Genomic DNA, 26,238 nt, shown 5'->3' on the forward strand with positions numbered 1-26,238 from the left:
ATCTAGCACTGGCGTGGTGGAAAGAACACAGTCTTGAGAATCGAAAGTTCTAATCCCGTCTCTGCCACTTGTCTGCTGAGCAAGTCCCTTCACTTCTCCGTGGGCCTCAGTTACCTCATCTGAAAAATAGGGATTGAGACTGTGAGTACCCATGTGGGACAGGGACTGTGTCCAACCTGATGAACTTGTATCCACCCTAACACTTAGAACAGTGCTTGGCATATAGTACGTGCTTAAGAAGTACATAATAATAATTATAATTATTATTAACTCCATGTGTCCTGTCTGCCCCAGGCAATGACCCCAGAAGTATCTGCCACCGCTGCCTCCTCTGCAGGGCTGCTCTGGCTGGGCTGTTCCCCTGTCAGGGGTTGTCGAGCTGAGTGGTGTCACAGGATTGGGGCCCAGGTCAACCTTCAAGCCTGTCACGCTGAGAGTTTGTTATACAGGGGGAGGAGAAGGAGGAGGAGGAGAGAGCTCGCGTCCACCCGAGCCGTTTAGAGCTGCTGCGGCCATCTCCTCTGTGCACACCGAGAGGAGACCCTGCCCGGAGTCCCTCCGCCCGGCCGGCCCCAGACCCCAGAAGTCGGCTGTGGCCCGAAGGCGGCCGAGATGCCCTGGTGGGCCCCGTGGGGCCTGCTCTCCTTGGCTCTGCTCTCCGCCCAGGCGTTCCCGCACACCAACATTAAAATCAGTCAAGGTGAGTGAGGAGCTGCTGGTATATGTGTGGGGGTGGGAGTGAGGGCTCAGTGAATCTGAGATTTTGGTCTTCCGGATGTTCCTACGGAGGTCAGATGACCCCAAATGAGATTCAAGCAAATTTCCCTGAGGACCTGGGACTCCCAGCCTCATCATCAGAATACTACTACTATTACTACTAATAATAATACTGCTATTATATTTTGCTGTTATACTAATATACTTTGTGCTGGGACTCTTTGTAGAGCTGGGCAAACTCTCTCTGTTTGTTGTCCTTGTGCTCTCTTGGGGCCCCAAACAGTTCCTCAGTGCTGTTCTGGAGACCACTTGGTCAAATCCTGCCATCAAATATTCAAACGCAAAGTGACAGATGTTGGCTCAAGGCTGCCTGAAGCCAGCCATGAGCTCAGGAGCACAGTTTTTGTATTTTGGTTATGACAATATTGCTCTGAGCAGCAGCAAGGAGGACCCTGGGGGTACTGGACTCTAGTGAGGCACTGGAGGTGGTCTTGCCTTCTACGGTTTGGACTGAGCAGTGAGCATGAATCTTAAATGCCTTTCCAAGCTTCTGGGGTTTACTGCTCCCTCTGACCAGAGCCATCTTTTCAGAATCAGTCGATCAACCAGTGGTATTTATTGAGTGTTTACTCTGTGCGGAGAAAAGGAAGAACAATGAAGCCTTCTAAATGTGTGAATTGTGTGAGTTTTCCTCATCCTTGCTGTGTTATAATGATAGAAATAGTATTAGCATGTATTAAGCACCTTCTTGGTGTAGAGCACTGTACTAGGGGTTTGGAAAATACAGAATAAAGAAGTGACGTATTTCCTGCCCATAAGCAGCTCTCACTCTAACAGGGCAGATGAGCTTAAAAATGCTTACAACTAGAGTGGCCAAACTAACTGAATTAACATGTATCCAGGAGCACTGAGTGTTATAATAAAGAAGTTCCTAAGTGCCGGAGTTAGCCGATGGTTCATGTGGCTTTGGGGGATGGGAATGAAACAGGGAAGGTTCTGTTGGAGGAAGGGGAGATTTTAGGAGGGCCTTGAATGTGGGGAGAGCTGTGGCCTCTTGGAATTGGGGGAGGGAGTTCCAAGCCAAGGCTAGCAGAAACAAGTAAGAGAGGCTAAGACTTCTAGAGACTTTTCAGTCAGGATAAATACTGCAGCTTAGTACCCCTACCATCTGGTGTTAGGAAGGGTGAGGAGAGACAGACAAACAAGACCAGCTTTAGTATAGGCAGAAAGATGGAGGATCGGGTTACAGAGGTCACCCTGAGAGAGCAGAAAACTTTCCTGGGCAAGCAAAAAGGAGCCTAGCTGTTGTTTTGTTTCCCCTTAAAGTTGTGAGCCATTCTTCTTTCATGGCGGTCTCCTTGTAATAATAACTGTGATGTTTGTTAAGTGCTTACTGTGTGCCAAACACTGTCCTAAGCACAAGGTAATTAGGCCAGGCATAGTCCCTGTCCTTCATGAGGCTCACAGTCTAAATAAGAGGGAGAATAGGTATCGAATCTTCCCTTTACAGATGAGAAGACTGAGATCGGAGAAGTGAAGTGACTTGCCCAAAGTCACACAGCAGGCTAGAGGGGGAGCTGGGATTAGAACCCAGGTCCTCTGATGCTCAGTGCTCTGTCCTCGAGACCGCGCTGCTTCTCTACTTGGTCTCCTCCCTCCACTGCTCAGTGCATCCTTGGGGACACTCAGGCTGAGGGCTGCCCACCAAGAATGAAGCCCTCTGAATCCTTGATTCCTGAGGATCTTGACAATTTTCTCCTAATTCTGGGTGAGGGCAGTCCCTGGACAAACCCCTGCTTCACGATGCAAGGTGGGAGCCTATCTCGGACAGGCCACTGGAACCTCTGGAATCCTCCCAGGATGAGGGGGAGAAGGAGGAAGTCACCCCCGTATCCTCTCCAGATCAGGTGTGATGTTGGGGGGTAGGAGACAAATCCGGCAATTACTTTCCCCCTCTTCAAAGCCTTACTGAAGGCACTTCTCCTCCAAGAGGCCTTCCCAAAATAAGACCCACTTTTCCTCATCTCCCACGCCCTTCTGCCTCAGCCTGATTTTTGCCCTCCCCACCAAACCCCACAGCAGTTATGTATGTATCTGTCATTTTATTCGTATTGCTGTCTATCTCCCCTCCTCTAGACTGTGAGCTCATTGTGGACAGGTAGTGTCACTGTTTATTGTTGTATTGTACTTTACCAAATGCTTAGTACAGTGCTCTGCAAACAGTAAGCATTTAATAAATACAACTGAATGAATGCACGATGCTCCATCAAATCCTCTCTTCCTCTAGTCATCAGTCAATCGTATTTACAGAGCGCTTACCGTGTGTAAAGCATTGTACTCAGAGCTTGGGAGAGTACAATATAATGATATAACAGACACATTCCCTGACCACAACGTGTCTACCAACTCTGTTATGTCGTACTCTCCCAAGCGCTTAGTATAGGGCTCTGCTCCCAGCGACCAATAAATACAATCGATGGATTGATGGTTTGATTTATCCCCTTGGATTAAGTGCCTGAAAAATCATATGCAAATGTCAGCAAACCAGCAACCCAGTAATTAGGTGAAAAAGTCCTGCTAGCTTTGTCTAAGGGGTTTGTGGGGGCGCACCCAGGGGCTGACAACACAAAAAAACCTCCCTTGGGGAAGGATTTGGTTATAGTAGTTCAACCACAAAGGACAGGTTTCTCTCCCTCCTTTTCTCCCGCCTCAGCAGAGAGCAGATCTGAAGACGGACGGATGACATGCTTCCCGACGGCTGACATGCTCAGGGCCTCCGTGAGCAATGTTTGGCGTCTAATGACTCAACCTGTCTAGCTCATTTCTCTCTCCGCCCCCCCGCCCCGGAGGGGCACATTGGCCTTTTTTTTTTTGCTCTCTGGGAAGAGGCTGACAAGGTTCCCTAGGAAGGGATGTCAGGGTTGGGGAAAATTCCGTGTCTACGGCAGAGGCCCCATCTCGGGGGTCGGGGAGCCCCTGTCCTATAGCCCGAGGTGATAAAGGGACCCCCGACATAGGTGCGGCAGTGGCTCCCAGCCCCAGCCGGGGCACAGTCCTGGGAGGAGAAGATGGCAACAAACCCCAACCACCCACAAGCCCTAAATCCCGTCTCTGCTCCGGGGCCGCAGGATGAGGATTAGGGCTCTCTCACGGCCCCCTGACCCCTAGTGTCTTTAGAGTGTGCATTGTCTGGGCTCCTACTTTTTTTAAAATCATATTTATTAAGCACTTACTATGTTCCAGGCACTTTACATAGCACTGGGGTAGATTCAAGTAAACCAGATTGGACACAGTCCCTGTCCCATATAGGGCTCACGGCCTTAATCCCCATTTTACAGATGAGGAAACTGAGGCACAGGGAAGTTAAGTGACTTGACTGAGATCACACAGGAGACGAGTAATGGAGCCAGGATTAGAAACTAGCTCCTCTGATTCCCAGGCCGGTGCTCTTTCCACTAGACTAAACTGCTACTTGAGAAGCCTACGATGCCAGGAGCCCTTTCTTCTGGAGTTAATAAACCAGGTAATAGAGCTGCCCTCTGGGCACAGCAACTGGCATCCTTCTGATTCTGGCCTTGCTTTAGGCCCTGATCTAGGGCACACCGAAGTTAAGGGACACCAAAAACATTCTTGTCCCTCTGGGGGTACCTTAAAGGGGTCAGGTTTGGGAAGACTCAAAGTAGGGTGGGGCAGAGACCTGAATGGACAGGACTTAAATGAGGTGGGGCAAGAAGGGAAGGATGGAAAGGGAGAGAAGAGAAGGGAAAGGGAAAAGGCGGGGGAGAGGGGGAGGGAAAGAGGACTGAGCTACTGCTGCTTGCCTCGACCTCCTCCTTGCCCCTTGCCAGGGTCAAGCTGGTGCTCCTGCTGCTACCGGCCACCACGTCCTGTCCCCGCTTGCCATTCTTCCCAGCCAGAAATAAATAAATAATAATGTTGGCATTTGTTAAGCGCTTACTATGTGCAAAGCACTGTTCTAAGCGCTGGGGTAGTACAAGGTAATTAAGGCGTCCCACGTAGGGCTCACAGACTTCACCCCCATTTTACAGATGAGAGAACTGAGGCCCAGAGAAGTGACGTGACTTGCCCACAGTCACCCAGCTGACAAGTGGCGCAGCCGGGATTAGAACCCATGACCTCTGACTCCCAAGCCTCAGCTCTTTCCACTGAGCCATGCAGCATCTGGTTGGACCAACAGCTGTTCTTCAGTGCCCCCAGGGTCTGCATCACTGCAGTGGCTACGGGCGGAGGTAATGGCAGCCATACCGCCCTAGGGCAGTCAGGAGGTAGACCAGGACCCTGAAATTTGGGACGGGCCCATCCAAAACAGGATCTCTGGTCACCTCTGAGTGTCCCTTCAGTCCATCCATCAATCAGTGGTATTTATTGAGTGCTTACTCTGTGCAGAGCACTGTACTAACACTTGGGAAAATACAACGGTTGGTAGGCATGATCCCTGGCCACGACAATCATGCAGTCTAGAGATGAACTTTCAGGATGAAGGTGGAAGACGTGAAACTTCCTTGTAATTCCCTGTGGGGAAAGAGGGCCTGTGGAAGCCAGGGCAACCAAGCCATTGATAGCCTTGTCCCTGACTCTTTCATTCCCACTGCCCATTGCCTTAGAATGTGAGGAAATCGATCAACTGATCAATCATGTTTATTGAGTGCTTACTATGTGCAAAGCACTCTACCTGGGAGACTACAGTACAACAGGGCTGATAGACAAGGTCCCTGTTCACAGCGAACTTACAGTCTAGAGGGGGAAATGGGTTTAAGCAGCAACGTGAAGGATCTGGGTTAGAAGAATGAGAAGTAGTATGACCTAGTAGAGAGACTATGGGCCTAGGAGTCAAAGGACTTGAGTTCTAATTCCAGCTCAGCCAATTGCTTGCTGCATGACCTCGGGCAAGTCACTTCACTTCTCTGTGCCTCAGTTTCCTCAACTGCAAAATGGGAGTTAAATCCTAGTCCTTGCAACTTAGACTGTAAACCTCATAGGGGACAGGAACTAGATCCACCTTGATAAATTTATCCCCACACTTAGAACAGTGCTTGACACATAATAAGCACTTAATAAATACCATTACAAAATACCCTGAAATAAACGGCAGGGGAGGGTGGGGGAGGTCTCCAGAATCAGGGACAGTTTAGGTGAGGGCCTGGCTGGAGACGGGGGGATGGGCTCGATGACCCCTCAAGTTTCCTTCCAGCCCTAAGGAAACAGATCAGGAGGCTAATGTCATGGCAGTTGGAGATCGTGTGCTTAATTTGTTCCCTTATGGGTTGAGCAAGACCCAGGGCCAACCTAACAGATCCACCCGGTGGCTTCCCCACTGTAGACTGTAAGCTGCTGGAGGGTAGGGGTTAGCTCTACCAACTCCGTTGTATTGCACTTTCCCAAGTGCTTAGTACAGTGCTCTGAATACAGTAAACACTCCCTAACTATGACTGATGGATCGATTCGTGAGCTGGCTAATGCAGTTCATGTCAGGGATCTGTTTACCCTTTCCTGAGGACCCTCCAGTCTCGTTCCCTCCCGCCACTCAGTGGGATGGGAGTCCCATGACCAAGTCTGAATTAGCTCCTCTGCAGCGAGCTGAAGGATCGAGTGGGCGGGTGACAGTTTTCTTTCATACTTTGCTCTTTCTCTCCTCTGCCTGTTTCAGTACCAACTTCAACCCACTCAAGCCTCTGGGCCCAGCCCGGTGGTTGAACATGCCAAAAACTGGGCTGGCATCCCTTCGCAGCTCCCTTGGCATGAGCCTGGCTTGATTTTGGCCTGCTGCTTCCATGGCAGCGGCAAAGGGACGATCAGACGGCACACATGAAGGAGGGGGAAAGCTAGCTCCGGGCTGGGGCCGGGAGAGGAGGGAGGAATGGCTGCTGAATCTGGAGAGTGAAAGCAGCGTCCCTTAGTGGGTAGAGCACGGGCCCGGGAGTCAGAAGGACCTCGGTTCTCACACCAGCACTGCCATTTGTCTGCTGGGTGACCTTGGGCAAGTCACTTAACTTCTCTGTGCCTCAGTTCCATCATCTGTAAAATAGAGATTAAGAGGGTGAGTTCCACGTGGGGCAGGGATTGTGTCCAACCTGATTAACTTGTATGTACTCCAGCGCTTAGAGTGCTGGGCACGTAAGTGCTGAACAGGTACCATAATTATTATTATTATTAGGTGCTTTGCTTAAAAACCTACAGTCTCTCCTCACTGGGTTTGGACCAAGGGGAAGTGGGCTGATGGGGTAGCAGGAGGGTCTTAAGTTAGATGCAAGGAAGAACTTCCTGACATGGTTGTGGCATACGGGGAAGGACTCCCGGGGAGGCAGGTCAGTGATCCTCTCTGCTGCTGATTTTTAAATAATTATAATAAGTAATAACTATGATATTTGTTAGGCGCTTACTGTGTGCCAGGCACTGTACTAAGCACTGGGGTGGATACATGCAACTAGGGTTGGACACAATCCCTGCCCCACGTGGGGATCACAGCCTCAATTCCTATTTTGTAGATGAGGAAACTGAGGCGCAGGGAATTGAAATGACTAGCCCAATGTCACACAGTAGAGAAGTGGCAGGTCTGGGATTAGAACCCATGACCTTCTGACTCCCTGACCCGACAGGCAGAAGTCGAGGAGTTAGGCCAGAGGAGTTATGGAGCTGTTCTACCTCTAGACTGTAAGCTTGTTGTGGGAAGGGAATCTGCCTACCATCTCTGTCATATTTTGTATTGTACTTTCCCAAATTCTTAGTACAGTGTTCTGCACACAGTAAGCACCCAATAAATACGATTGGTTGATTGACTGATTTCAAGGCTGTGAGTCTATCGCCCCAGAGACTGGAGGGGTGGAATGGAACTTGGTTGCACTGAGCCCTTCTGGCCAACTTCCAGGGGAGCTGAACCCGAGGCATGAGTCCGGCCAGCATGGAAAGCACAGAGCACAGGTCGATTCTACTATCTCTTCTGGATGGGGGAACTTCTTAGTGACCCAGGATCAGTGGTCAGGTGCTTAGTAATGCCATCTGCTGAGGAAGAGGAGGATGACGAAGAGGAGAAGGGGAGTTTGGGGGCAGGGACTGACTTGTTCCGGAAGCTACGAACAAGGGGAGCAACTCTGTGACCACCGATTCGGGAACAGCTGCACATTTCCAAACTTCTCGGCGCCCAAGAGGAGATGATTTCCTTCCCCTTTATTGATCTTCTAAACGGCTTACAAGCCACCGGCTCGCTGAGCAGGGCAGGGGCCCTGCTCCAGTCAGCAGGCATCGATCAATCCTCGGGCCAAACAGGAGAAGACCCACAATGCCATCCCCACCCCCACCCCCTGCTCAATCTTCACACACCAGATTGTTTGACAGAGAAGGAGTCACCCAGCCCCTGCCCTCTGGGGCTGACCCTTGAAGTCACGGGGTGCTGCCGTCAGTATCTTACTTTGACCATTAATATTGACCCTTAGAGACCCAGAGTCTGTTTTTCTGGAGTTGCCTGATATTTGGGAAAGCTAACTCCTTCCCTGTCCTCACTGTTTCCACAGTGCCTTAGAAGCCAATAAAAAGGCCAAAGCATCCCATCCCTTAATCCCTGGGTTGGCACACCTGGATGTCAGGCGGGAAGGATGCTGTCCCACCTCCATGCCAGCCAGCGGGATTCCCAACCCTTTCGCTTGCTCCGTGCCAAGAATAGCTTGTCCCGCAGGGGCGGGAGTCCTTCTGAACCTCTAGAATGTGGAGAAGGTGACTGCCATCACCGCCTCTGTGACTTCTGTGACTATCGGCCCGAACGGTGTGGAGTCTGAAATCCTGCGGCTCCTTTCATGTTGTCTTTCATGTTTTTTATTTGCCTTTTCTTACATGCCTGTCACGTATCCCCTCAACCCTCATTTTAAGATTGCAATCTTCTTGGGGGTTAGGGACCATGTCTCTATCTCATCAACTTATTTCTTTCCCAGTGCTTAGTGCAGGGCTTTGCACAGAGTAAGCGCTTAATAAATGCTAGTACTATTACTATAGCTCCTCATCAATCATCGGTGGTATTTACTGAGCTCTTTCTATATATGCAGAGCACTGTATTAAGCGCTTGGGAAGGCGCAATACGACAGAGTTGGCAGATGTGATCCCTGCCCGCAACAAATTACAGTCTAGAGGGGGAGACAGGTGTTAATATAAATAACATATAATTTATAGATAAGTTCATAAGCACTGTGGCGTTGAGGGTGGGACAAATATCACGTGTCCAAAGGTCACGGATCCAAGTACATAGACAACAATGAAGGGAGAAGGACCTGGGGAAAAGAAGGCTAAATTTGGGAAGGCCTCTTGGAGGAGATGTGAACTTTAATAAGTCTTTGAAAGTGGGGAGAGTGGTGGTTTAGCATATATGAAGGGGGAGGGAGTTCCAGGCTAGGGGAATGACGTGAGAAAAGGGTTGGTGGTTGTCCCGTGGAAATAGCGTGGGTCTGGAAGCCTAAGAGTCGGGAGACCTGGTTTCAAGTCTGGATCCTCTGTTTGCCTGCTGTGTGAACTTTAGTGCTTTTTCCCTTACAGTCACATCCAGAAGTCTGAAATGGGAAGGCAGTGTATACAGTTTGTTTCAAATTTGTGTACAGTTTGCCAGCCCCCATTATGTGCCTGCTAATCAATCAATCAAAGGTATGAATTGAGTGCTTACCGTGTGCAAAGCACTGTATTAAGCACTTGGGACAGTACAGTTCAACAGAGTTGGTAGACACATTCCTGCTAATCTTATGGTTTTCAGATTTAAATGATCTGATCCCTACCCTCATGGTTGTCAATTCTTGATTTTCATCTTTCCTGGTCCTCTCACTTTTTCCTAATCCCACCAAGATTCCCTAGGCTAGAAATGTTTAGAAACAGCTAGAAAAAGCCAGAATTGGAGAAAGTTGGGGGAGAGAATCAGCGGTGCCCCCGATCTTTTCTGGGGAATAAATAGCTCCTGTATGTCACCGTGGATTGGAACGTACAGATCTGGCCTGTGGTAGACGCCCCCCAAACCATTGCTAATCTCCACCATCACCACCCTTAGCAGGGACTATATCAATGTCAATCATTCCCCCCGGGCACAGGGGCCCTGCATTTACCAGCTTTAAGGGGGGGTATAGCGCGAAGCGGTATTCTGTTGGCAGGGAAAGAAGCGGAGAAGCAGCATGGCCTAGTGGAAGGAGAATGGTCCTGAGAGTCAGAGGACCTGGATTCCAATCCCAGCTTCGCCAATAGTCTGCTTTGTGACCTTGGCCAATTCCCATAACTTCCCTGGATCTTAGTTACCTCATCTGCAAAATGGGGATTCAATCCCCATTCTCCCTTCTACTTAGACTGTGAGCTCCATGTGGAACAGGGACTGAGTCTGACCTGATTATCTTAATTCATTCATTCATATTTATGGAGCGCTTACTGTGTGCAGAGGACTGTACGAAGCTCTTGGGAGAGTACTCAGCATGTAGAAAGCACTTAACAGACGCACCAGTGATCACTATTAAGCAGCTGAAATGCTTCTAAATTGCTTCTGGTTTTTTCTCCCTCCCCTTCTTTCTCCATCAACTTTGCCAGGGCCAATTCTGCCTTCCATGTGCCCTCTGTTCTGGATGGAGTACGACAGCTACTGCTATAGATTCTTTCCTCTCAATAAAACCTGGGCCGAAGCTGATCTTTACTGCGCCGAGTTCTCCATCGGCACTAAATCCGCCAAACTGGCCTCCATTCACAGGTAAGGCTTCCGGGTTTGTGAACGCAGCGCTGATGAACTTCTACCTGAACCCACGTATGGAATTTCTGCTGGAATCTCTTTTTTTGTAATTGAGAATAGTTTATCTCTGACTCAATGACTTGCTGAGATCACCCTTTATTTGTGATCTCAGCAATTCAATTCAATTGTATTTATTGTTCATTCAATTGTTCATTCAATTGTATTTATTGAGCACTTACTGTGTGCAGAGCACTGTTATAAGTGCTTGGGAAGCGCTGAGAAGCAGCATGGCCTAGTGGTAAGAGCACGGGCTTGGGAGTCGGAGGATGTGGCTTCTAATCCCGGCTCCACCACTTGTCAGCTTTGTGATCTTGGGCAAGCCACTTAACTTCTCTGTGTCTCAATTACCTTATCTAAAAAATGGGGACTAAGACCGTGAGCACCATGTGGGACAAACCAATTACCTTGTATTTAACCCAGTGCTTAGAACAGTGCTTGGTACATAGTAAACATTTAATAAATACTAAAATTATTATTATTATTATTGGGAGAGTACGATACAACAATAGACAGACACATTCCCTCCCCACAACAAGCTTACAGTCTGATGGGAGCGGTGGGGGGGTAGTTCAGAGTGGATATCCAGGCCCTCTTCTGCTTTTAACTTCAAGAGAATTCTTTTGCCAGTCTATAATAATAGTAATAATAATGATGATGGTATTTGGCAAGTGCTTACTACGTGTAAGCACTGTTCTAAGCACTGGAGTAGGTACAAGCTAATTAGGTTAGACACAGTCTCTGCCCCACAGTGGACTCACGGTCTCTATTTCCCTTCCAATGTTCTTCCCTTTCTCAACATCGTTTGGTGGGCCAGCTCTCCTGCTATTTCAGCACACTTTCTTGTAGTAAGCTGCTTCTCATTTGAAACTGCTTCTCTTTTGAAAGACGGGGTGAAGTTCCAGGCCCGCAGAGAAGCCGCGTGGCCTAGTGGAAAGTATACAGGCCTGGGAGTCGGAGGACCTGATTCTAATCCCAGCTCTTCCCCTTGTCTGCTGTGGACCTTGGGCAATTCACTTCATGTCTCTGCACCTCAGTTACCTTATCTGTAAAATGGGGATTAAGGCTGTGAACCCCATGTGGGACATGGACTATGTCCAACCTGATTAGCTTGTATCCACCCAAGCACTCACTACAGTGCCTGGCACATAATGAACACTTAACAAGTACCATAAAAAAATGATAGGATGGAAGAATTAAGGAATAATTTTCCCACAACGCAAGTCTTTCCTCATATAATAGAATCCACGGGTTGATCTAGTGTTAGAAGTAGCGGTTGTGTGCACAGGCCTAGTTTCTACCAAGGCATGATAAAAATAATAATGATGGTATTTGTTAAGTGCTTACTATGTGCAAAGCACTGTTCTCAGCACTGGATGCTGCCAAGTTTCCCACACCCTGTCTCAGCCTTACTGTGCCACTTAGGACTTTGTGTTTTTGCAACCATACAGTACAAAGTTCGGTGATGAGGATGATGATTCTGGACCATGAACCTGCATAGAAGAACTGGACGACAGTGAGTGGGCAGTGGGGTAAAGCATCCTGCAAGTGGAAGACATGAAAATAATAAGCAATTTGTATAGAAAAATGTCACTCATGATGTCCCTAACCCATTAACTCCCACTGAATCAATTGTTAAGAGGAAAAAAACAAACAGAAATTGGACAAACCACTTCTCCAGGGTATTTTCCCAGGTTTCTCAGACCCGAGCTGGCATTTGTTCCCTCATAAAGAGATTTGTTTTTAGATCCAGCACCTTGGACAAGCTTGTTCTCTCCTTTAGAGATTTGCTAGAAGTTCCCATCCCTGCCAGGTGCGACTCAGAACTGAAGCACTTTAATCCATCAGTCAATCGTATTTATCGAGCGCTTACTGTGTGCAGAGCACTGTGCTGACGCTTGGGAGAGTACAATATAACAGAGTCGGAAGACGTTCCCTGCCCTCGATGAGCTTACAGTCTAGAGGGGTAGAGAGATTTGATATAAGTATACTATAAATATACTAATATAAATACATAAATTACAGATAGGAACATAAGTTCTGTGGGGCTGGCGGTGGGGGTGAATTAAGGGTGCAAAATCACCTGAGGGAGAACTGCAGCCGCCATTTGGTGTCTTGGGCCTCACTCCAGACTTTCTCCTCGGCATGAAGTCTTCTTTCTTTTCCAAATGGCATTTGGTTTTGACTCCCCTTTAAACAGGTGGCCTGACTGGGGCAAGGTAAACAGAAGTACACTCTGGCATAAATACTGACACAGACAGAACTATGAAAAGTCAGAGGCAGACAGCCATAGGAAATTCCCTGCTAAACTGTAAGCTACTGGAGGGCTGGGACCTTGTTTGATAACTCTGATGTATTTATATTAGTATATTTATAGTATACTTATATCAACTCCCTCTACCCCTCTAGACTGTAAGCTCATCGAGGGCAGGGAACATCTGATATATTGTACTCTCCCTAGCGCTTAGTTCGGTGCTCCGCACACAGTAAGCACTCAGTAAATACCATTGATTAACTGATTGATTGGTTGAATCTTCTGGGTTGGCCCATGAAACCCCTTCTCATTTATCCCATTTCTATGATCTTAGACCTCCTCCTGCAAAAAAGCACAGCCTGGGAGTCAGAGGCCCTGGGTTCTAATCTCGACTCTGCCATTTACCTGCTGTGGGATCTTGGGCAAGCAACTTCAGTTCTCTGTGCCTCAATTCCCCCATCTGCAAAATAGGCATTTGATACCCGTTCTCCCTCCTACTTACTCTGTGAGACTCATGGGTGACCTGATTGTCCTACATCTCCCTCAGAGCTTAGTACAGTACTTGGCATAGAAGCAGTTTGACCTAGCGGATAGAGCCCGGGCCTAGGAATCAGAAGGACCTGGGTTCTAATCCCAGCTCTGCCACTTGTCTGCAATGTGACCTTGGGCAAGTCACTTAATTTCTCTATGCCTCAGTTACCTCATCTGAAAAACATGAGTCCCATATGGATCATGAATTATATCTAACCTGACTAGTTTAGGACAGCATCTGTTCGATAATAAGTGCTTAACAAATACCACAATAGACTGTAAGCTCACTGTGGGCGGGGAATGTGTCTGTTATATTGTACTCTCCGAGTGTTTAGTACAGTGCTCCACACACAGTAAGCACTCAATAAATATAATTTATTGATTGATTATTATTATGTGTTGTCCCTATACATATACACAGGTGGTCTCTAGGGCCAGGGGGAGTTCATTCATTCATTCAGTGGTATTTATTGAGCGCTTACTATGTGCAGAGCACTGTACTAAGCGCTTGGAATGTACAATTCGGCAACAGATAGTTGTGAGTTGCTGTCCTGACCCCACCCTAGGAAGAGTGGGAAGAGATTAATCAGAGAATCAGAGTGGCCAAGTGGAAAGAGCACAGACCTGTGAGTCAGAGTATTTGGGTTCTATTCCTGGCTCTAACACTTTTCTGCTCTGTGACCTTGGGCAAGCTGCTTAACTTCTCTGTGCCTCAGTAACCTCATCTGTAAAGAGGGGATTAAGACTGTGAGCCCCATGTGGGACAACCTGATTACCTTCTATCTACCCCAGTGCTTAGAACAGAGCTTGGCACATAGTAAGTGCTTAACAAATACCATCATTATTATTATTTCACAAAACTTTAAAAAATTCATTTTCCAAACTAGTCCAAGCTAAGGAGTTCTCACTGTTATGTCGCTGGTCGTTACTGTGTTGCCTTAAGCTTCCCAAGAGTGCCCTCTCCCAGCTTTACGGGGCCAAACGTGAAGAGAAGCTGAGAGGCTCTGTCACTCCAAGGAACCTGACGAAGTAGCACATTTTCTTGGCCAAGAGCTGCCCAGAGGGTATCCATTTTTAAGTAGTCAGCCTCCTCCCTCAGGAGGACAGGTAGAGAGAGATCTAACACTCAGGTCCACGCTCAACTTTGGACTCTCAGTGGACTGTCAATGAGGGACCAGGTGTTTTACTCACTTATTGATTTCTTTGACTGATAAAAGCATGTCCTTCCTGATGGAATAGCATTGAGGCACAAAGGCCAAAAACCAAACATGTCCAATTCAGACCCTTCAAGCAAAGTAGCGGCTGAAGCAGCGGTTATTAAAGCAGAAACTCCAAGACCGGAGGCGGGTGGCGGAAGAGCCAAGTGAAAAGCCCGGGGCTTGTGTGGGGAGGCCTGAAAGTCAACAAATTGAGGTTCTTGCTGGGCCTGAGGGGGTAGGGAATTCCAGAAACAAGGGCCCTGCATGGGAAGTACCCATGGCAACCTCCAGCTCCTTGTAGCTTGGGTTTGGGAAGGATCCAAGAAAGCACAGGACAATGCTGGGAGCCCTGCAGGGTGGTAGCCACTGGCTCAGCCAAGCTGCCCTCGGCTGTGAAAGGGTATGTGTGAGCTTCATAATAATATTAATAATAATTTTGGTATTTGTTGAGTGCTTACTATGTACCAGGCACTGTACGAAGCACTGGGGTGGTTACAAGCTAATTGAATTGGACACAGTCCCTATCCCATGTGGCGCTCAAAGTCTCAATCCTCATTTGATAGATGAGGTAACTGAGGCATAGAGAAATGAAGTGACTAGGCAAGGTCACACAGCAGACAAATGGCGGAGATGGAATTAGAACTCATGACCTTCTGACTCCCAAGCCCATGCTCTAGCCACTAGACCCTCTTGAGACCTGAAACACTCAGTTTTCCTCTGTCTGATCCAGGAGAGGGACAGACCCTTCACCCTAATGTCCAAGGTTAAGACTAAGGCTTTAAGGTCCTGGTAGGTAGGGATTGGGTCTACTAACTCTGTTGTATTTTTCTTTCCCAAGTGCTTAGCACAGTGCTCTGCAAACAGTCAGTGCTCAATAAATAACCACTGATTAATTGACTGATTAATCAACTGAAGATTCAATATCAACACTGCCTTACTCCAAGCTACTCAGATCATGGCTCAAAACTGTTTTCAGACCCAAGGCGACTTCCTAAGATTGGGAAGAAGGCTCCAGACTGAAAATCCTTTCCAATTCTATCCATATTGACCTTGTAATCCTGAATGGTCTCGACCTTTGGGAATTGTGTGTGGGCAATTTTCAGAAGGACCACTCTCAATTTCTCACCTTTAGTGATAGGCCAGGGAAGGCTTTTTGAAAATTCAAACACCAAGTCAGCCGTGTTCCCATGGTAAATGAGTGTGAGCTGGGATGGACTGGAAATGCCATCAGAGCCATTCCTAATGTAGATAGAGCATTTAAAAGACGGCATGGCCTAGTGGAAAGAGCTTGGGCCTGGGAGTCAGAGGACCTGGGTTCTAATCCCTGCTCTATCACTTGTCTGCTGTGTGACCTTGGGCTAGTCACTTCACTTTTCTATGCCTCAGTTACCTCATCAGTAAAATGGGGATTAAGACTGTGAGCCCCACATGGGACATAAACTATGTCTAACCTGATTAGCTTCTATCTAGCCCGGAGCTTAGTATAGCACTTGGCACTTAGTAAAGCGCTTAATCAATTAATGGTACTTACTGAGTGCTTACTATGTGCAGAGCACTGTTGTAAGCACTCGGGAGAGTACTACTACGCCTAAAAAAAAAGAATGGCTCTGAAGTAGCCCTCAAATATTCTGAACACTCACTAAATCTCTTTCACACTTCAGAGGAAATCTTCAAACCCAAGGGTTCTCCTAAATCTCTCCATTCTCCTTTTCCTCACAATAGGTGTAATTTGAGATACTGTTGGAAAAGTACCTCCAAAATCTTTCCTCAGTTTCTCAAATTTTCATAATTTTTCTGTTCTTCCATAAGAAACCCAGCCCCTTCCCATCAATTCTCACTTGTCTTCACAAAATCTCCTTGTGTAAGAAACGGGGTTTATTAGCCCCATTTTAATGAGGGAAAAAAGAAGCGCAGAGTCGAAGTGACTTGCTTGGGGTCATACAGCTACGGGTGGAGGCTGGCCCGAAGCCCCAGCTCCACACTCTCTCCAGAAGAGCCCACTGTCTATTCACTCTGAAGCTCCCTCGGGATTTTCTGACAAAGTAATTGCTCTCTTTGGGGTTTGCCTGCCCTCAGGGGCTAGATGGGAGCTTTCTGGGGATGACTGGTTAGATACCACTCTCCAACCTGCAAGAAGCCACATGAACATGCTTTGAGCGGCCCCCTGAACCCCTGGAAAAAGTACTGTTTAAATCAGACAGGTTGGTACATCTCCTATTAGCGGCAGAGCCTAAATTATCCACAATTTAGGTCGCTAGTAAATGAGTATGTTGATTATTGCTCAGACAAGGTGAGCACAGACAATGCAGCTGGTCTATTTGGGAGGAGGAAGCCTCTAAACTGTAAGTTCGTTATGGGCAGGGGAATGTATCTGCTAATTCTGTTGTAGTGTACTCTCCCAGTGCCCTGCACATAGTAAATGCTCAATAAATACCACTGATTGATTGATTCAGTACACTTACCCTGCAGGTATGATACAGATGCTAAGGGTTATTATCACTTGTGTAACTGTCACTTTTCCCTTCACAGCTGGGAAGAAAATGTCTTTGTGTATGACCTAGTAAACAGTTGTGTTCCTGGGATCCCTACGGATATCTGGTTGGGACTCCATGACCGGAGACAGGTAAGACAACTTGTGGAGAATTGTCCATGCCCCGTGGTAATTTATAGTGCTGTTAATTCAATGTCATGGACCTGTAAAGCTGGTGCCAGATATTATACTGGACATTTTTCAAGGTAAACCTACTCAACCTACAGGTTAACATATTCATCCAAGCAACCCGGCTCATTCCCCCTTTCCCCTTTCCATTTCTATTGTAGCATACTCTCCCGAGTGCTTAATGCAGTCCTGGGCACACGGTAAGCACTCGCTAAATACCACTGACTGATTAATGTTAGCTAATTTGTCCTCAGTTCACCCTGATCAAGTTCTTGGTTTTCCCTCAAGTACGTTTGTCTAAAAGTTTGACTTGCAACCCATAATATGGTCAGGTGCACAGTTTAAAGACCTATTAAGAAACCACAATCTCCCTTTCCTTCTCCATAAGAGTGTCTCTTAGGACACCCTGAAGAGCCAAATTACGTCTCTACTGCTTCCCGTGATAGGAGGGAGTAGTTATACAGCAGCAACAATCAATCCAACACACTGATTAAGTACTTTCCGTGTGCAGAGCACTGTAGTAAGCGCTTGGGAGAGTACATGTTACCGAGTTGGCAGACATGTTCCCTGCTTTCGGTCTACGCTCTGCAGCAGTAGCATATACATAAATAAATTACGGATATGTACAGAAGTGCTATACAGAAGCACCTCTGTACATATCCGTAATTTATTTATGTATATTAATGTCTGTCTTCCCCCTAGACTGTTAACTCACTCACTGTGAGCAGAAAATGTGTCTTCCAATTTGTTTGTCTTGTGTTATCCCAAGTGCTTAGGACAGTGCTCTGCACACAGTAAGCACTCAATAAATATGACTGATTGATAGATTGAGGTGGCTCCAAATGAAGCTCTGGATACAGAGGTCGCAGGCAGATAGGGTCTAAATTTGGATCTGAATCAAACAGAGGAATGAAGGAAAGATGGCTTGTTATCTACTTCCTGGGGAGGGAGTGGTGAGGGGAGGAAGGAGTTATGAGGTTGAGTTTAGTTCAGGAGGGACAGGTGGTCTTATTCCCATGGCCACAACTGGCTTCTCAGAAGCCACCCTGTGGAGTGGGGAGAGGGGTGGGACAGGGAAGGGTTAATCTCCTGCTTCGGGTTTTTCCAGTCAAGGGTGGAAACAGGTGGGAAACCAGGGTATTGGTGGAAGGCCCAGTGGCCATGCCTGCTCTGGACAAGGGTAAACCATAAGAAGGGTCTTGTTTATCTCCACCATTCTGACTATTCATCCCTGTCCTGGGCAGTGTCTGGTTACACAGTTTCAAAGGGAGAAGGGAGAGATAGCGCTACACCCCACCCCCCTCCAGGAGCTTGCCATCGAAGGCTGAAAAGCTGATCAGTCACTCCCCTTCTTCTACTTCACTCCCTTTGCAAACCCTGCATTTCTTTGGTGACCTCCCAGGCTTCATCCCATTTCTCTGGGAAACTCGGCCACCCCCTCAGTCACTTTGGACCTTATGGCAGGTGTTTCTGACAGAATGGCCAGGGAGGCAGCTAAATATTTAATCTAGAAACTCAGAGACACACCTGCCAAAACTGAAAGTTATTTCCATCTGGGGGGACATAATTAAACAAGGTTATGAAGAAGTTTAAGGAACGATAACGGAAGTATTCACCACCGACCTCTTCCCGTGTGCTGCCTCTAGCTTGGAACGTCCTCCCTCTTCATATTTGACAGATAATTACTCTCCCCACCTTCAAAGCCCATCTCCTTCAAGAGGTCTTCCCTGCCTGAGCCCTCATTTCCTCTGTTCCCATCCCTTCTGTGTCACCCTGACTTGCTCCCTTTATTCACCCCTCCCTCAACCCCACAGCACTTATGTTCATAGATGTGATTTATTTATCTGTAGTAATGTCTGTCTCCTCCTCTAGAGTGTGAACTCGTTGTGGACAGGGAATGGTCTGCCAAAGCGGTTGTACTCTCCCAAGTGCTTAGTACAGTGTTCTGCACACAGTAAGCGCTCAGTAAATACAATCGATTATTACTTCCCACAAACTACAGAACTTTATTATTAAAATGCACATTTCTCCTGCTGCTGCTACTGGAGATAACACTTTCCTTGATCTTTTGATTCCAGTTGCCTTTACAATGTACAAGGCGTTGAGGCAGAATGGCAGCTTTTTTCCCACTCTGGGAATCTAATTTACACCCTCTGTTTGCCTCATCCCTTCTTTGCTGGAAAACTCCAGAAAATTAGATTCCCTTCTTTTCTGGAGTTTTCCAGCTCTTCTCTGGACTTTGTTTATCCAGTTCATACTCCAGCAGTAGGAGGATATCTGACTTTGGCCCCAAAGGGAAGCCATTTTAGAGTCATCCTTTACCTCAGGTAGACTGAGGCACAAAGTCACTATTGCAACTACGTAACTAGACTATAAGCTTATTGTGGGCAGGGAACATACCTATTAGCTCTGTTGTTTGGTACTCTCCCAAGCGCTTAGCACAGCGCTCTGCAGGCAGTAAGCCCTCGATAAATACCATTCATTGATCGTTCAAGGGCCAGAAATGCACCAGGCAGTCGAGCACACGTTTTCATTCTCTCCCTTTTTCATTTTGCATCCTAATAACTGGGCGTTGTTCAACAGGAAGGCCACTTTGAATGGACCGACGGCACATCCTACGACTATAATTACTGGGACGGGAACCAGCCGGACGACGGCATCCACTCGGTACCAGAGGAGGAGGATTGCGTGCAGATCTGGTACCGATATAACAGCGGTAGGTACTGGCCGCTGAGACTCTGAGGTCTGTGTTTTCCCAAGAAGAGACTGTTTCTGCTCGAGGAGGGCTCAGGGGCTTACCATGTATGACGTTAGGAGAAATGAAAGAAGGAAAAAGTTGGCTGTTATTGGAAAGGAGATTAGGAAATGATGGGAAACTGAAGATATTATTATAGAGAAACACTCACTTGCTGGGGGAAATTTTTAAAAAATGAGAAAACAGTGAAATTTAGCCTGGTGCCAGAAAAGGGGAGCTGCAGAGAACCAGCAGTGGATTTCTTACAGATAAATACAAGGGGAACAAGGCTTCCTTAGCCCTACTCCAGGAAATCCCCAAGCCAAATCAAAGCGTGGCAGGACTCTCAAATAGAATGTTAGTACAATAATCCATTTCAACCTTCCCCCGGCCAGTAAGGTCCACCCTGCTGAATTTTATGTACCTAATCAGTTGTCCTTCTGATGTGACTAGTCACTATAGGTGAATTTTACTTAACACCAACCAAATAAAATGTGATTCCCTAAAGGGCATTTTATATGGGTGGCATCAAGGACTTCTTAAATGGTTCTGACAGGAGAGATTGGCTGAAACACTGTAATGAAACACTTTAAAACCAGCAGAGCTGTTTGGGCTGGGCGTATTTCCAAAATCAATGGAGTGGGAGGTTGTTAGTATAGAGGGAGTCTTGCTATGATGACTTTTTATCCTCCAGTATATAGAAGCTTTTATTTTGAAAGGTAAGCTTGGACACAATAACTTATTTCTGCCCCCCACCCCTTGCAGCTCTGAGATCGTGGAATGATAACACCTGCAGTCGGGAATTCCCCTTTGTCTGCAAGATTCCATCTTTGGCGATCAACTGACACCTCCTTCTCTCTGGGATTCATCTGGGGCCCAAAGCTTAGCAACACCCTAGGATGTTGCTGCTGCTCCGTAATTATAAAAATCTCTTCGTATTGGGAAAGCCACTCTATGGTGAAAATAGTAGCTCTCTCCTTCTCTCTGAGGCCTACTGCTCTACACAGACAAGTTACAGTTCTTTCTTTTCCCTGATCAACAATAATTTCCTGAGAGAAAGAGCCGCTAGGCTATGTGTGGGGGAAGGGGAGCGGGGAGAGAAGGATTCACGCTAAAAACAACTCTGAGTCTCCATCTGGAGTTTGTAAAGCGGAGGAAGAGAACTTGTTGACCTTTTAATCCAATTAAAGCAGCAGCCGAGAAGATGTAGAGCTGACGGGATCTGGGAGATCCATCTAGCAATGGGGAGCTGACCGGATCAGATTCTAAGACCAATGAACGGAGTTTACTGTTGAAGTTTCTGTCCTCTGTGACATTTCTGCCTTTCAGTGTAGAAAGCACAGCTAAACTTTCATCCAGAGTGAGAAAGTAAATGGCATCAACTGTTAACCTAGGGGTGATGCCCAGCAGGATAGGGTAGGAACAATTATTTATATTTTAAAAAGTCAAAGGAAGCCCAATTAGGTAAACCTTTCCAAAGCAATTGGGAGTTTTGTTTTGTTTTTAATCTTATTCTCTTAAGAATGCCTGGTCTTGTTCAATTATTTTCTCCACAAATAAAATATTCTCAAAAAGGCATGTGGATGCTACTTCTTTCTAGCATTGCAGTCACTGAACAAATTCCTTGAATAAATACTTATGTCAATTGAGAAGAATTGATTAAACTGGCTGGAAATGCTATTAAATAACCTCTTCCAGCCTGTTCATTTTTGGAAAATCTCCATCACCCTATTTATTTTGTTTAATGAGATGTACATCACCCTGATTCTATTTATTTGCCATTGTTTTAATGCGATGTTCTTCCCCTTGACTCTATTTATTGCCATTGTTCTAGCCTGCCTGTCTCCCCCGATTAGACTGTAAGCCCGTCAAAGGGCAGGGAGTGTCTCTATCTGTTGCCGATTTGTACATTCCAAGCGCTTAGTACGGTGCTCTGCACATAGTAAGCGCTCAATAAATACTATTGAATGAAAAAAAAGAAGGGAACCCATTATCTTGAGCAGGATCCCTCCGATCAATCAACCACTCAATATTGAGTGGGCCCCTGGGAAGAGCCCCAGGTGTCCAGAGAGGTTCTGAGGAGCTGAAGTTTGGCAGATTGAAATGGTCACTTTCTGTCCCACGTCACCTGCTGATGCTGCTGTGTAACACCCCCATCTCCCCCTGCCCCCGCTAACCGTAATGGGGTTACCCTCTGCTCCAGCTGCAGCCTCTGGGCCAGCAGGATCAACAGCCTATACTGCCCAGTAGGTGGGTGGCCGGCCTGAGAGAGGGGTTGGAGCCTACACCCCTTAATGTAAAACCCATATGGGAACCGGAAGGTCTGGAGGCCTCACTGTGACTGTGAGAAGAGGGATGATCAGACAGGCCGAATGATGAGGCCCTATTGTGGGGCTTTCTTCTTTTCAAGCAACGAAAACTGGATGCACTGTAGGATAAAGTGAGTATTTAGGAAGCATTTGGGTGGATGGCTGTTATTTAGTTGAATGGTAAAGGGAAGCCATAGTCCCTGCTGTGGATAGTGCAAAAGAATTGGTTCATTGACGCTCAAATCAATCAATCAGTGGCATTTATTGAGCATTTACTGTGTGCAGAGCACTGTACTAAGCGTTTGGGAGAGCTCAATATTAAAGTACAACCGAGATCGTCGACGTGTTGTTCCCTGCTTATAGTCTAGTTTTTCCGTGCCGTGGATCTGACTGAAATACATAAATACTAAAGCTGGCTGTTGGTATCGTCTGTCGTGACTTGGGGGTTGCCTTTTGATTGGGAAAGCCTTCCCAGAGGAGGTGAGGTTTTTAAAGAAGCGTTTGAATATGGGGAGAGCTCCCACAGATCTATTTCAGGGGTCGGTTGCCCAATCATACCCATCTCCTGGAAGGGGGCAAGAGTAAGATTTTGGTTTGCTGGGACACCTTGCCTCCAGAAGAATGCTCTTCTCTCCCTCTTCTCTTCCTCCTCCCCAGCCTATACTCCACTCATGGGAATGAACCTGGTCGAGGTCTCCAGCTCCCTGCTCCATGTTGGGGCCTCATTCATGGAACTATTCTTGATAAGCATGAGCCCATCCAGTCACGTTTTCTTCTTGAGAGCAGGGATCGTGTCTTCCTACTCTATTGTACTCTCCTCAAGTTCGTGGCTCAGTGGAAAGAATCCGGGCTTGGGAGTCAGAGGTCATGGGTTTGAATCCCGGCTCTGCCACTTGTCAGTTGTGTGACTGTGGGCAAGTCACTTCACTTCCTCTGTGCCTCAGTTACCTCATCTGTAAAAGGGGGATGAAGACTGTGAGCCTCACGTGGGACAACCTGATTACCCTGTATCTACCCCAGTGCTTAGAACAGTGCTCTGCACATAGAAAACGCTTAACAAGTACCAACATCAGTATTATTATTATTATTCTTAAAACCGTGCTCTGCACATAATAGTTGCTTAATAGTTACCACCTACTGACTGACTGGAAAGGACTACTATCCAATTTCCCTTTCCCCCTTGTTATGGGCAGGGAATGTGTCTGTTTGTTGTTGTATTGTACTCTCCCAAGAGCTTAGTACAGTGTTTTGCACACAGTAAGCACTCAATAAATATGATTGAATGAATGAATGAAACCTCCTCACCCCCCGACCCCCACCACCAGATTGGTAGGCCAGATCAATACACTAGATTTTTCCAACCTCGGCTCCTAGGCCTTGTTCAGTTATTTTTGCCCTCCCCTTGCCCCTGGCTCCCTCCACCCCCCCTACGAATCCCTGTATAATTCTTAGTGGCATGTTTATGTTTTTAAATCTGTCCACAAACGATTCGACAAATACCTTCCCATTTTTGTTGCGAGGTATTGTGAGCACCAAATATTTCATGTGTGCAATCTTCAGTAGCTCAGTATAATTCATTTTAGTGGCTCAACAGTCCGAATGCAATTGCTTACCTGAGGCCTAGGTTCCTCCAGAGTACTGAATCTCTGCCCTGGTCTTTTCTTCAGAAAGGTGGAGACCCAAAGCAAGGTAGTGAAGGAAGAAGTGTGGGTATATTTAAATAAAAGGAAAATAAGAAATGACGGGTGTCAGTCCTAGAATAAGGTTGGTTAGAACATGGTGCTAACAACGCCAAGATCGTGGGTTCGATCTCCGTCCAGGCCATTTATTTAACCCAATTACCCTGTGCCTACCCCAGTGCTTAGTTCAATGCCTGGCCCATAGTCAGCGCTTAACAAATACCACAATTATTACTATTAGTAATAATAGCAGTAGTATTCATGTTATTAAACTGGGCAGCCTTCCAAACCCTCTTGGAAATCTCTCATCTGCTTCCTTTCATGTGAGATAGGAGTAGGAGTCCAGGTCAGGTCTTGGAGACCCCAGGAAAGAAGTGCAATTCATTAGCTGTCATTTTCTGTTGCTCTGGCCCAATTATTGATTGGCCTGAAATGGCTTCTCTAGATTGAGCTTCTGGGGGAAAAATCTGCTGAATTGAGTTGGTCTAACCAGGTCACTGTATGTTCTCCAGAGCCTAGAAAACTCAAGAAACCTTGGGAAATTTCCAGTTCAATAGAAAGGAAACATCAATCTCTAGGGCAAGTATAGACCCATGGGGTTGAGGAAACCAACAACCCCAGATCCAATATGTTTCTGGAAGCTACACGTGATAGGTGATGACTCAGGCTTTGGGAGATTCATTTAGACTTCACTAATGGGTTTACTAGTCCTGATTCCCAGCCAGACCTCAGTGTCCATTCTGCCCTGATTTCTGACATTTGGCGTTATTTGTCACCTTGAGGAACCATTCTGTGGACTCATCCCGTGACCAGTACTGTTTATTGAGCACTACACTGGGCATCCATCATCTTCCTTTTTCTCCTCCTCCTCCCCCTCCTGTTCCTCCTTCTCTGTCTCCTCCTCCTCCTTCTCAAATAGCTTACTCAAGAGTCCCAAAAAGAATGGATGGATTTGCTTGACCTTCCAAATGAGACACCCCCAGGAATTGTCTGTTTTTGTGTTCTCTTACTTGGGAAGGGCTCATTTTTCCAAGGCAAGGGTGAGCAGCGTGGTTTCTACTGGGGGAATGGGGCAGAATTCATGTCTGAAGAACTTCCCAGACTCTGAACCTCAAGCCAAACTTATTCAGTACCTTTATACTGTTTTACCAAGCCATACAAATTAGGGAGGATCTAGAGAAGCTAGGCTGAAAAGATGAAAATATTTGAACATTTATTCCGAAAGGACCCTATATGGATCACACTTTTAGAATTACACTGTATTTCAACCCAATAAGACTGAATTAGAATAAAGAACATGTTTTTTATTTTTAGAAAATTCACTAAAAAGGGATAAAAATTCCATTCTGCAAAAGGACACCATGCACTAAGCCAAGAGGATGTTAAGCATTAAAAAATCCTTTATTTAGCACCATCTTCCATGAAACTATTGAATGTGATAGAATTTTAAGCACTTCTAATGAGAGATTTTTCTGATTTTTGGAAAACGATTAGTTTAATAATGATTGTAAAGTGTTTGATTAAAAATGCAGGTTTGAAATTTCTCAGGTTTGTCTGAGAAGCATTTTGGATGGAGGAAAATAACCAGAAAATACGTCATGGTTAATGGATTACCTCATGCATTTGAGGATCAATTGTAAGTGAGTTAATTTTCATTTTCCCTGCTATCCAGAAGAGAAAATAACATCTCTAAACTATAGAACTCTATTTAACTACGTAACTATATAGAAAAATACATGTTGCCAGAACGTATCATATACATTTTCAAAACATAGCTACTTGAAAAACACAGCTTTGATGCACAAGTGAAAAATCTCAAATTTTCCAATCTTTCTGAGAAACTTACCTCTCCCTCTCAACAAAAGAGTAGAGCAATGAATTCTTATATGCCTACTGTGATGAGACACCTGTGCCAACGACTTGCTGAATTTGGAAGCCCCACAAAATGTTTTGTAGAGGCCCCGAATGTGTAGGACACTTATGGTTAAATGGGGAGTAAAACCGAAAATATAACTGACAACACAGGAACTGAATTTCTTCAGAGTACTGCTGCTCATACCAGACACATCTGTGCTGGCTCACTGGGAAATGAGACAAGTTGAGGGACTCTTGCCTCCTTCTAACTTCAGAGAAATCTATTGTCAAAGAGTTCCAGCCATTTTGAATCTAGAGGAGAAAAGTACAGTGGCAAAACTAAGTGTCATTAGGAAAAAAAAAACAATTCCAAACCCTCATGTTTGTTAAAGACTTAATGGGAGCAGCCTCAATCTCATTCCGGGGAGATGGGCAGCGTCTGAAGTTTTTTTTTCACAGTTTATACAAATCGGGAGGTCAGATGGCTGGGACAGGATTCAACATAGAAGACCTGCAGGATTGCAGCATTGCTTGGTGGGAAGGATACC

General features: G+C 46.4%; 1 protein-coding gene across 1 annotated transcript; it reads left to right on the forward strand.

Moving 5' to 3' along the window:
* The first annotated feature begins 601 nt into the window (after positions 1 to 601).
* CLEC19A (C-type lectin domain containing 19A) lies at positions 602 to 21,394 on the forward strand. Its single transcript, XM_029058495.1, has 5 exons — positions 602 to 700; positions 10,279 to 10,435; positions 16,985 to 17,078; positions 19,698 to 19,830; positions 20,614 to 21,394. Exons 1-5 carry the CDS (start codon positions 613 to 615, stop codon positions 20,691 to 20,693), a joined length of 552 nt encoding a protein of 183 aa, XP_028914328.1. The 5' UTR covers positions 602 to 612; the 3' UTR covers positions 20,694 to 21,394.
* Positions 21,395 to 26,238: the final 4,844 nt, after the last annotated feature.

This window comes from Ornithorhynchus anatinus, chromosome 2 (assembly GCF_004115215.2).
Source record: "Ornithorhynchus anatinus isolate Pmale09 chromosome 2, mOrnAna1.pri.v4, whole genome shotgun sequence".
Taxonomy (NCBI): Eukaryota; Metazoa; Chordata; class Mammalia; order Monotremata; family Ornithorhynchidae; genus Ornithorhynchus; species Ornithorhynchus anatinus.

Excerpts from the sequence above, each read along its gene's own strand:
- CLEC19A (XM_029058495.1), top strand. The coding sequence starts at position 613 with ATGCCCTGGTGGGCCCCGTGGGGCCTGCTCTCCTTGGCTCTGCTCTCC. Across the intron at positions 701-10,278 it reads CAACATTAAAATCAGTCAAG|GGCCAATTCTGCCTTCCATG; the intron begins GTGAGTGAGGAG and ends CAACTTTGCCAG. Across the intron at positions 10,436-16,984 it reads AAACTGGCCTCCATTCACAG|CTGGGAAGAAAATGTCTTTG; the intron begins GTAAGGCTTCCG and ends TTCCCTTCACAG.